Source organism: Chiloscyllium punctatum, chromosome 46, assembly GCF_047496795.1.
Source record: "Chiloscyllium punctatum isolate Juve2018m chromosome 46, sChiPun1.3, whole genome shotgun sequence".
NCBI lineage: Eukaryota > Metazoa > Chordata > Chondrichthyes > Orectolobiformes > Hemiscylliidae > Chiloscyllium > Chiloscyllium punctatum.
The window spans coordinates 50,230,827-50,243,605 of NC_092784.1; the positions used below are offsets into that span (position 1 = coordinate 50,230,827).

The following is a 12,779-nucleotide window of genomic DNA, read 5'->3' on the forward strand; positions in this document are numbered from 1 at the left end:
GAAAATAAAAACATTGGAGGAGGATTTGACCATTCAGCCCTTCATTCCAATTATTTGATATGATCATAGCTAATCCTCGACCTCAACTTCACGTTCTGTCACTGTCTCCATGGCCAGTTCCCTTAGTATTTAAAATTTACTCATCTCAAGGTTGAATATGCTCAAAGTTGAAACATCCACACCAATTCTGAAGGTTCTTAAACCTCACTGAAGAAATCTACCCTCAGATCATTTTGAAACAGCTGACCCCATGCCATGAAACTATGACACGTACTTTTGTAGTTCCCAGGCTAGGGAGACATGTTTCCAGCATCTACTCTGTTAATGACCTTAAGAACTCACTGCGTTTCAATTGGGTCCCCTCTTACCCTCCATGTATACAAAGAAACGTGATACATGACAGTACTACAATGCATTTTCCAGCGGCCAATAAAGTATTCTCTACAGTTTAAAATTATTAGGCGGACATGTGCTCTCCTTACCTTGGTCGAATCAGACTCCTTCATGACCATGTAGGGTTCAGCACACTCCCCAATATCACCCTGCTGCAGAACCTTTTCAAGCTGCAATAGGGAAAAAGTTGAAAGTGAGAATTGTTATAGATTAAATACAACAAAAAAGCTCAGCAACTTCAAAGGTGGTGGAAACTCAAATGACAGGGTAAGAATTTTAAATCTCCAGCTCCAAAGAGATTAACTTCATTAAAAAGTAACTAAGTATTTCACAGGGAAGCTCCAAGTTTACCTTAATCACCAGGAATATATCAGGAGAAGGATATGTTATGGAGAAGATGGTGGACCTGGCCATCGTTGATATTGCAGCATGGGGAATGTGAGATCGGAGCAAGCCCTTCATTTGGTCAGAATTCAAATCAAAATAGAAGTTTTCAGAAATCTACAACAAACAGCAGGAAAATAAAATTGTTAACCTCAAAGTTTGAGAGAAGATTTGTAGCTCGGGTGCTCGTTGTTGTGGTTCTGTTCGCCGAGCTGGGAATTTGTGTTGCAGATATTTCGTCCCCTGTCGAGGTGACATCCTCAGTACTTGGGAGCCTCCTGTGAAGTTTCCTCCGGCATTTTTAGTGGTTTGAATCTGCCACTTCCAGTTGTCAATTCCAGCTGTCAGTTGCAGTGGTCGGAATATTGGGTCCAGGTCGATGTGTTTATTGATTGAATCTGTAGATGAGTGTGGCACTCATCTACAGATTCAATCAATAAGCACATCGACCTGGACCCAATATACCGACCACTGCAACGGACAGCTGGGGAACTGACAACCGGAAGCAGCAGATTCAAACCACTAAAAGTGCTGGAGGAAACATCACAGAAGCGCTTCACAGGAGGCTCCCAAGCACTGAGGATGTCACCTAGACAAGGGACGAAACGTCTGCAACACAAATTCCCAGCTCAGCGAACAGAACCACAACAAAATTGTTAACTTAATCAAAAGGTTTGACTAGCTACACACAATGAGTTTGGTTAAAGTAAGGACTTCACTAGACAATAAGCTTTTTTTGACAGAGACATAAGAACTCAAGATATAGAAGCAAGTGTAGAACATTCGGCCCCTCAAGTCTGTCCTGCCATTTAATAAAATCATGGCTGATCTGTCTCAATCCTCAACTTCTCTTTTGTGCCAGGTAAGCATAGCTGTCAATTCTCTGATACTTTAAAACTCTATCTACATCCTCTTTAAATACCTTCAGAGATCCCAGTCTCCACATTTCTCTAAGGTAGAGAATTCCAGACATTCACTGCTCTCTGGGAGGGGAAATTCCTTCACATTACATATAAAATGAGTGTCCACTTATTCTATAATTGTATCCCCTAGTTTGACATTCCACCATCATGAAAACATCTTTTCAACCTTTATGTCAAGCCCCCTCAGAATCTTGTACATTTCAATAAGATCACCCTTCATTCCTGTAAGTGCTAAAGAATAAGGGCCTAATCTGTTGAGTCATTCCTGTCAGAAAACATGCAACAGTGTGACAATGTACTAGACAAAATACAGACCACAATACCCTGACACACCCAATATAAAGGGCACATATGTTATAAACTGATAAATACACCAGGTAAATCCTGTCAAAATTTGACTACAGCTGTCCTATTCCCAAAGTTAAATTCTCACAGTCAGGTGGATATTGTCAGCTGCTAGCACTGCCTTCCGTTCCTGGCAAGCCCACAAGGAGCAGCAGCAGCAGCCTCTCTTAAGGAATCAATTCAAAACATCCTAGAGTAAAGCTTCAAGATGATACAAAAATGCCATCCTAGAGCACCAGCAGGCCCTTTCAGCACTTCGAGCCTATTTTGCCATTCAAGTAGCTCACTGATAATCATCTATACCTCAACAACACTTTCTTATGCAATTCCCCAGCCCTTGAAGCCATTGTAACTATCAATTGCTGTCAGGAACAAACTCAATGACTGAGCCTCCACAGCCCTCTGGGGTAAGAGACTGTGTCCCCTAGTCATAGAAGTAAACAAAAAGAAAATGGAGCTTTGCTGATGATGGCTACAGAGAAGAGTGCGCTTAGCAGTGCTGTCTCAGAGCGCCAGGAACCCAGGTTTGATTCCAGCCTCAGGTGACTGTCTGTGTTGAACGTGTACATTCTCCACGTGTCTGCATTGGTTTTCTCCAGGTGCTTCCTCCCACAATCCAAAGTTGTACAGGTTACGTGGATTGGCCATGCTAAATTGGCCATACTGTCCAGTGATATGCAGACTAGCTGGGTTAACCATGGGACATGAAACGTTACAGGGATAGGGTAGGTCTTGGTAGATTGCTCTTTGGAGGGTCGGTAGGGACTTGATGGGCCAAATGGCCTGCTTCTACACCATAGTGATTCTGTGATACATTAAAAAGCCAGATAATGATGGACAATCTCCCAGTCGGTGCAGGACTAGGAACACGGTTAAAAACCATTATCAGAAGTTAAATCCAAAATCAATTACCTTTGCTGAGAAAGCAGCGTTTTCTCCATCAGTTTGGTTTAGATTTCACACTGTGTGAATAAAAGTAAGTGACAGAAGCTACACATACAAGCCACTTACCTTCTTCTTTTCCTTTACATCATACAGGGCAAGAACCCCAAATATGGGCTCGATTTCAATTTCAAACCTTTGATGGAAGAGAAGAAAATAAGTCCATCACTCAGAGAGAGTTATGTTGTTACTGCATTTAAAGTCATTTGGATTAACAGAATAAATAATAAATTCCACAAATGATTGACAAGAAATTGAAACACTTCTTAACCCTTACAAATGGGAACAACCATATCTTTACAAAGGATCTAACACTCTGCCCAGGTGTCTAAATAATTAAGTTCTGACAGGACTTGGGAAAGAAAGCTCTGGGATCAGCCCAAAAAGATACAAAACTTCTCACACCTGAAAGTTTGGGCTGTCTCAATCTAGATTTGAGAAAGCAAAATCTCAAACTTTTTTGTCTGAAGGAGCAGTCTATTGGCCAGAGCAGTTCGGCAGTGGAAAGCAGGTTATTGGCTTTTTTTCTGTGACTGTGTTTGTGGCACGTTATTGAATTTTAGAGGACACTAAATTTTCTTGTAACCTATTCTTTATCTTCAGAAATTGCTGGAGACACTCAGTAGGACTTACAGCATCTGTGGGGAGAAAATAGTTTTGTTTTGAATCCAGTGACTTTTTGTGATAAATGATTGGAAAAGTCTTTTTTGCGCAGAAGGCAGACAGGGCAAGAGTGAGATATGAAAGGGTAGGCAGATGGTGTGGTGCTGGGGGTGGGGGTGGGGGGGGGCGGAGAGAGATTACTGACAGTAAGGCAGGAAAGGAGAGAAAGTGAATAAGTGATAATGAGAGCTAACAAGAGGGGAGAATGGGTAGGCTGTGCTTAAGGTAGCCCGTGTAATGTGTTAATGGGACTAAAAGTAGGTGAGAATAGGCTGGTGTGCTGAAAGTAACACGTCACGTCAAGACGAGTGTATAGGGTGAGTGAAAACACAGGAAGGACGTAATCAGGCTCTAAAGTTATTCAACTCAAATGTTGAGTTCTAGATGTTGCAGTGCCCCAAGCCAAAGATGAGACACTGCTCTTCGAGCATGTGCTGAAACTCGCTGGAGCAGTAATGTTGGTGTGGGAACACTGTTGTGCAATGACATAGCAGGCAACTGGAAGTACGGGGTTATTATTTTGGACAGATTTGAGGTATTCAACAAATATTCACCAGGTCTACATTTCATCTCTCCTGGGTAGAGGCAGCCATGTTGTGAGTAGCATTTACAGTTGACTTGATTGAAAGAAGAGCAGATTAATCACTGATTCACTAGGAAGGTATGGTTTGGGCTGTGGAGTGAGGAGGAGGTTAGATTAGATTACTTACAGTGTGGAAACAGGCCCTTCGGCCCAACAAGTCCACACCAATCCATCGAAGCGCAACCCACCCAGACCCATTCCCCTACATCTACCCCTTCACCTAACATAACGGGCAATTTAGCCTGGCCAATTCACCTAACCTGCACATTATATTTTTGGATTGTGGGAGGAAACCCACGCAGACACAGGGAGAATGTGTAAACTCCACACAGAGGGTCACCTGAGGCAGGAATTGAACCCGGGTCTCTGGCACTGTGAGGCAGCAGTGCTAACCACTGTGCCACCGTGCCGCCCATAGTTCTTCTGTGATAGCATGGGGGTGTGGGGAGCTATTGAGAACGCAGGAGGATTGGACCAGAGTGTCCTGGAGGGAACGGTCCCTACAGAATGCTAACAAGGTGGAGGAGGGGGTAATGTCCAAATTCTGGTGGCATTCCACTGGAGATGATGGAAATGGCTGCTTACGATCCTTCACGAGAGTTCTGGGAGGGTGGTGAGGACCAGTCGGACTGTATCATTGTTGAGGAAGTAAAGAAAAGTGTGCAGGCAGAGTGCAGAAGATGGGTCAGACAGGGCCAAGGGCTTGTCAACCATGGTAGCGGGGTATCCTCAGTCAAGGATTCTGAGGCATCCTCTGCAGAAAGTGGCATCATGAGAACAGATGCGATGAAGACAGAGAAACTGTAAGAATGGGATGGAGTCCCTACAGGATGTAGGGTATGAGGATGTATAGTTCAGATAACTGTGGGAGTCATTGGGTTTGCTGGACAGCCTATTCCCCAGAAGTGGGAAGAAAGATGTTGACGAAGTGAAGGGAGGATTCAGATAAATTTTCTGATTCCAAGCAAGAGTGGGAACCAGCATCCTACGCTTACAGCTACTTTAACATACCACCGGTGTTCCCATATGAGCATTTTGGTCTCAGGATTGCTGCAGTGCTCCAGGAAGCACAAGCTTGAAGAACAGTATCTCATCTAAAGTAGGTCACTGGACCCAAAACATTAACTCTGACTTCTCTCCACAGATGCTGCCAGATCTGCTGAGTTGGGAGACAGTGAGGACTGCAGAAGCTGGAGACCAGAGTTGAAAAATGTGGTGCTGGAAAAACACAGCATCCGAGGAGCAGGAGAATCGATGTTTCGGGCATAAGCCCTTCTTCAGGAATGAGGCTGGTGTGCCTAGCAGGCTGGGATTAAAGGTAGGGGTGAGGGGCGCTGGGAATACGATAGGTGGAAGGAGGTGAGGGTGAGGGTGATAGGCTGGAGAGGGGGTGGGGGCGGAGAGATCAGGAAGAAGATTGCAGGTCAAGAGGGCGGTGCTGAATCCAGGGGTTGGGACTGAGATAAGGTGGGGGTAGGGGAAATGAGGAAGCTGGAGAAATCTACATTCATCCCGTGTGGATGGAGGGTTCCTCGACGGAAGATGAGGCGCTTTTCCTCCAGGCGTCGTGTGGTCAGGGTCTGGCGATGGAGGAGGCCAAGGACCTGCATGTCCTTGGCGGAGTGGAAGGGGAAGTTAAAGTGTTCAGCCACGGAGTGGTTGGGTTGGTTGGTGCGGGTGTTCCGCCGCCTTCGCCTCCGCACCGACCTCTTCAACCAGAACTCTCGCCCACCCTCTGACAACCCCTTCTCCCGCCTCCAACACACCCCATCCACCAGGACACCCCGTGCTGGCCTCTTACCCGCCCCCGATCTCTTCATATCCAACTGCCGCTGCGACATTGACCGCCTCAACCTGTCCACCTCTCTCACCCACTCCAACCTCTCACCCTCACAACGCGTAGCCCTCCACTCCAACCCCAACTTCACCAGCAGACAAGGGAGGCGCAGTGGTAGTTTGGTGTACTGATCTTTACACCGCTGAAGCTAGACGCCAACTCGCTGACACCTCCTCCTACTGCCCCCTTGACCATGACCCCACCTCCCACCACCAAACCATCATCTCCCAGACCATCCATAACCCCATCACCTCAGGAGATCGCACATCCACCGCCTCCAACCTCATAGTCCCACAACACCGCACCGTCCGTTTCTAACTCCTGCCCAAAATCCATAAACCCAACTGCCCTGGCTGACACTTAGTTTCAGCCTGCTCCTGCCCCACGCAACTCATCTCTGCATACCTCGACACTGTCCTGTCCCCCTTAGTCCAAGAACTCCCCACCTACGTTCGGGACACCACCCACGGCCTCCACCTCCTGCATGATTTTCGCTTCCCTGGCCCCCAACACCTTATCTTCACAATGGACATCCAGTCCCTATACACTTCCATCCCCCATCACTAAGGCCTTCAAGCTCTCCGCTTCTTTCTCTATCGCCGACCCAACCAGTACCCTTCCACTGACACCCTCCTTCAGCTGACTGAACTGGTCCTCACTCTTAACAATTTCTCTTTCCAATCCCCCCACTTCCTCCAAACCAAAGGAGTAGCCATGGGCATCCGCATGGGCCCCAGCTATGCCTGCCTCTTCGGCGGATATGTGGAACAGTCCCATCTTCCGCAGCTACACTGGCACCACCCCCCACCTTTTCCTCCGCTACATCGATGATTATATTGGCGCTACCTCGTGCTCCCTCGAGGAGGTTGAACAGTTCATCCACTTTACTAACACCTTCCACCCCGACCGTCTCAGTCTCCTCCCTCCCCTTCTTAGACCTCTCCATTTCTATCTTGGGCGATCGACTCAACACAGACATTTACTACAAACCAACCGACTCCCACAGCTACCTAGATTACACCTCCGCCCACCCAGCCCCCTGTAAAAACGCCATCCCATATTCCCAATTCCTTCGCCTCTGCTGCATCTGCTCCCAGGAGGACCAATTCCAATACCGAACTACCCAAATGGTCTCCTTCTTCAAAGACCGCAATTTCCCTTCCGACGTGGTCGACAATGCTCTTCACCGCATCTCCTCCACTTCCCACACCTCTGCCCTTGAACCCTGCCCCTCCAATCGCTACCTGGGCAGAACCCCACTGGTCCTCACCTTCCACCCCACCAACCTCCAGATACATCGTATCATCCTCCGTCATTTCCGCTACCTCCAAACAGACCCCACCACCAGGGATATATTTCCCTCCCCACCCCTATCAGCATTCTGGAGAGACCACTCCCTCCGCGTGAGTCCCCCATCAGGTCCACATCCCCCACCAACTCAACCTCCACTCCCGGCACCTTTCCCTGCAACCGCAAGAAGTGCAAAACTTGCGCCCACACCTCCCCCCTCACTTCCCTCCAAGGCCCCAATGGATCTTTCCATATCCATCGCAAATTCACCTGTACCTCCACACACATCATTTACTGTATCTGCTGCACCCAATGTGGTCTCCTCTACATTGGGGAGACAGGCCGCCTTCTTGCGAACGTTTCAGTGAACACCTCTGGGACACCTGCACCAACCAACCCAACTGCCCTGCGGCTGAACACTTTAACTCCCCCTCCCACTCCGCCAAGGACATGCAGGTCCTTGGCCTCCTCCATTGCCAGACCCTGACCACACGACGCCTGGAGGAAGAGCACCTCATCTTCCGCCTAGGAATCCTCCAACCACACGGGATGAATGTAGATTTCTCCAGCTTCCTCATTTCCCCTCCCCCCACCTTATCTCAGTCCCAACTCCCGGATTCAGCACCGCCCTCTTGACCTGCAATCTTCTTCCCGATCTCTTCGCCCTCACCCCCTCACCCTCACCTCCTTCCACCTATCGCATTCCCAGCGCCCTTCCCCCAAATTCCCTCCCCCCTACCTTTTATCTCAGCCCACTTGGCACACCAGCCTCATGCCTGAAGGGCTTATGCCCGAAACGTCGATTCTCCTGCTCCTCAGATGCTGCCTGGCCTGCTGTGTTTTTCTAGCACCACATTTTTCAGATCTGCTGAGTTGCTCCAGCACAGATTGTTTCGGATTTCCAGCATCTGCTGTTTTTTCAGTTTTCATCAATCTTTTGCTTGGGGATCCTGTAACCTTGCAGACTCAACACTGAACTCAAAAACTTTAGAGCCTGATTAACTTGTTCCATGTTTTTACTCACCCCCACACCCTGCTCCTGTTGTGATATGGGCAGTTTTCAGCACAGCCAACAAATTCTCACCTATGCTTAGGTCTACTACCACATTACATGGATTGCTTTCAGAACAGCCTATATGTTCGCTCCTATTCAGCTCTCACTATCAATTATTCAGCTTCTTTTCAATCCTGGCTTAATATCAACAATCCCTGTCTGCCCACCGATTTAAAACCTTTCTTTCCGGGCTCACCTCTCTTCCTCTTACTCACCCCCACTCATCACCAATCTTCAGCATAAATACCACTTTCCTTTGCTGTTATAAAGAAGAGTCACTGACTTGAAATTCTGTTTTCTACCCAAAGATACTGCCAGACCTGCCTGCAGAGATTCTCCAACAATTTCCGTGCTTGTTTCAGATCTCCAGCATCCTCAGTTCTTTGAATTATTTTATCGAATAATGCCAACATTAGTGATAAAAAGTGGAAACTAATCCAAATACTGACCCCCCACAACACAACATTCATGAAAAGAAATCAATGGGTTTACTTGCGACTGAGCTAGAGTAGATACTCAGAGGAAAGAGGAATAACTTTAAAATTCTCAATTTACATGGCTTGACTTGTTCAAAAGCAATTCAGTACAAAAGAATAGGCGAAGAGCCTCATTCTATTCACTACGCAGAAAGTTCTGAAGTTCAAATGTGACCACTGGCAAAAGACAGGGTTGATTGCTCCCTCAATGACCCAAACTGAAAAAAACCTATTAACCTGCAGTTCGCTGAGTTCACATTCAAACAACTGCTGAATATGGTACGTTCAGTCGTGCAAATGAAGGAGGCAACTTATATAGTCTATTTGGTTAACATTATAACATTATTGGGAAAGTAAAAAAAAATTGAGCAGTCTGAAGAATTGTCTGATTGAATCCTGGGTGAATTATCACAAACAATATCCTGACTTTTGAGTCAGATTTCTGATATATTGAAATGTTTACACTGCTTATTAAACAACACCCAAGCCCACCTGCAATATCACATTCCACAGGTTAATATGTACATATTCCCATTTTGTGTCCTACACACTGTGAGAGAATGCGACAATTACTTCTAAGATGTAAAGAGGCCCTACTCACTTCAATGACAGGCATTTTACAAGAATTCTTTGTCCAAAATGTTCTTTTGGGACTTCAGGAATGGTGCATCGTTCAATCGCTTCATCCTGCGAGTGGAAAAATACAATTAGTGTGTCTTGGCAGAAACACCTCATTGGTCAGTGTTCTTTTAAAGTGGAAAACATGCTCACATCTATTACCTGTTGCTAAGTGCAAATTCTATTTGGATACTAAGGCCAGCACTATCGGCCAATTATGCATTCAGCGACCTTTGACAACCAGAAGGACTCGATGTAATTGTTGACAAGCTTTTAATCATCAATGCTTAGATCAACTTCAAGGGAGGTGAGTTCTAGGCTCAACAAATCCAATGAGCAAAATGGCAAGTGCAGATCACAAAATGGACAATTACACTAATCAGCGGAATGGCAGCTGTAAGTTTAAGTATCTATCCATTACATAGGACTTGTATTGTGCAGATAGTAAGAGGGTTGGTTAACTCAATCAGCTGGACAACGAGCTTGCAATGCAAAGTGACACCAATAGCACAGGTTCAATTCCTGTGCCAACCAAGTGTCCCAGCTTCTTGACCTCGTCCCCTGCCCAAGGTGACCCTCAGTTTAAATAACCATGGGTCATTTCTCTTGAACAGCAGACCCTGCTACCCTCTGCGTCTACAGCAACCGTACCTTTTATGTTTATTGCGCCAAATCATTGTCCAACAGCAAAATCTACATACACAGAAATAACAAAATCTCTCAGCCAAGTTGTTATATATCTACTGGCTTGAGACCATCCAGAAAATGTACCAGTCTTCAACAGACTTATGAGTGCTTTGGCAAAGACCCCACTCAACATGCCAGCTTCTAAATATGCCAGATGTCAACGACAAGATTCCATCAGAGGGCACACATCACCATGTCACCTTCTGCAACTGTTTCTTAAATGAAATCACAGTTTTCTGCATTGTGGTTTGTAGTTATTTTGAAAGCACCAAGCATGGAGAAATATGGCTCCACTCGAACTAACAGAAACCTAGGGAAGAAGGTTCGTGTTCAGGTTTTAGCAGCTCCACTTGTGGCCTGGCAAAAAATACCCATCAAAATATCTGGTTTTTCTGTGGTAGTACTGTCACTGAAATGATAGTTAGAAGGTTCCTTTGCCAAGTTTCAAGATATTTTTAATCAGACTAACTTCATTGTTAGAGCCCCTTCACTCCTTGCATGTGGGAGATTTCACAAATGGTCTTCAAATACACAGAATAAAACATTTCGTCCACAAGATGGTGCCAAAACACCCAGTATGACAGACAGCAATTGAGGAACTTGGGATTATAAATACTTTGAAAATGGGATTCAGGGCAACTATACCCTGGTCAATGTTTCTGTAAAGCTGATGTTGTATAATGTATGATACCAAGTATCAGATGGCAATAAAACAAAACAAAACTCAAAGTTCTGCAAAGCAGTTTAAGAAGTGGTACTTTTGATGGTTTCAGTTTTCTTCATCATTACTAATTTTACAACTAGGTCATACCCTGGGTGAGAGATTCATGACTCTACTACATGTAAACTAACTACGAGAGCCTTGTTCCTCCTCCTGCGGCTCCAGTTAAGTTGCACCTCACCAGCAATCTGCACTTTCCCAACACCTTGGCTGAAATCAGGTTTGAGGCCTGGCTTGGAACGAAACCTAAGCTCTTCTCTAATCCTTAGAAAAGGGATAGGATCTTTCTCGTGAAACTAGGGGAGAACAGCAATGAATTTTGAAGGATATTCACATTACAACAGGGCTTCAGATGGAGTAGTGTGGTCTGAGGTAGTACTAGTGCATTAAAATAAATTAACAGGAGATTTTAATAACAACCTGCTTTTGTGCAGATCTTTTTTACTCTTTAATATCCAGATGAGCTGTGACATACAATAAGTGTGTTTTTCTCCCTCATCACCAAATCTCCTGGGCTATTTTTTCATTTATTAAGCACAAATACATCACCCATGTTTCCACTTGAATACATTTAGAATTAGAAATAGAATCTCTACAGTGTGGAAACAGGCTATTTGGCCCAACAAGTCCACACTGACCCTCTGAACAGTATCCCTCCCAGACCCATTCCCCTGCACCTATTATTCAACATTTACCCTGACTAATGCACCTAGCCTACAGAGCCCTGAACACAATGGGCAACTTAGCATGGTCAATTCACCCTAACCTGTACATATGTGCATTGGAACACCCAGAGAAAACCCATGCAGACATGGGGAGAATGTGCAAACTCCTCAAAAACAGTCGCCTGAGACTGGAATCGATCCCAGGTTCCTGCCGCTGTGAGGCAGCAGTGCTAACCACCGAGCCACCGTGCCATCCCAAGTGAGAACAGCAATTGCTCCGTCCCTAGCTGGTTTCGAACAACCAACCTTTCGGTTAACATCCGCACATGCTGACCAATTGCGCCACAGAGACTGGCAAAGAGACTTCATGCAAAGCACAGCAAGGGCAATGCAAATCACTGTTAGTGGTGGTGGTGACAATCATAACGCAGTTGGAGCTTTTGCTTAGGTTGATGCTACTTTGTTAAGCCCTTCAGCTCCCAATCACTAACTGATTCCCAGATGTAAGTCAATGCTAGCCATGCGCTCCACTATGATGCCCTTTTGGCTCAAACCAAGTGCAAGTTCCAAGTAGCAAAAATCAGAGGATTTTAAGATCGTTGGATTGTGATTGCAGATTGAAAGATCACCAGTGGAGCTGAGCTGTGATTGGTCGATCTTTCTGCTGGCTTTATCGTAAGACTAATTCAGTGTCCAGCCAATGGGAGCTATGACCACCACAAGTGCCAAGCTCCAGTCCACAGTAGTGGGGAATCCTCAGTCGAGGAAAAAGGTGTACATTTCTGAAGCATCCCCTGCGGAAATTGGCATCACGGGAACAGATGCCATGGACATGGAGGAACTGGGAGAATGGAATATAGACTTTACTGGAAGCAATTTGTGAGGGTATATTGTCATGGCAATTAGGGGAGTAATTAGAGTTTGTTGTTGGCCAACCTATCCCCAGAAATGGAAACAGAGATGTCAAGGAAGGGAAAGCAGGAGTCAGAGTTGGACTGGATGAAGGAGAAAGTGTGTGTGTGTGTGTGAGAGAGAGAGAGAACGAGAGAGAGAGAGAGAGTAAGTGAGAGAGCGAGAGAGATATCAATAAACTCTTCCAATTCCGGATGAGAGAGGGAAGCATCAATATATCAGAGAAAGAGTTGTGGGTGACAGCAAGAACAGAACTAGAACAAGAAACATTTCATGTAAACAGTTA

The 12,779-nt window shown here is 45.8% G+C and overlaps 1 protein-coding gene across 6 annotated transcripts in view; it reads right to left on the bottom strand.

Moving 5' to 3' along the window:
- LOC140468034 (dedicator of cytokinesis protein 7-like) overlaps positions 1–12,779 on the bottom strand; it is a 171,426-nt gene that overhangs the window by 95,629 nt on the left and 63,018 nt on the right. For all 6 annotated transcript variants that reach the window (XM_072564199.1, XM_072564198.1, XM_072564197.1 and 3 more), the window contains exons 7-10: positions 9,492–9,577; positions 3,057–3,123; positions 745–894; positions 483–563 (exon numbers count right to left, since the gene is read on the bottom strand). In XM_072564199.1, the coding sequence (XP_072420300.1) occupies positions 483–563; positions 745–894; positions 3,057–3,123; positions 9,492–9,577 (384 nt within the window). The remainder of the gene's footprint in view (positions 1–482; positions 564–744; positions 895–3,056; positions 3,124–9,491; positions 9,578–12,779) is intronic.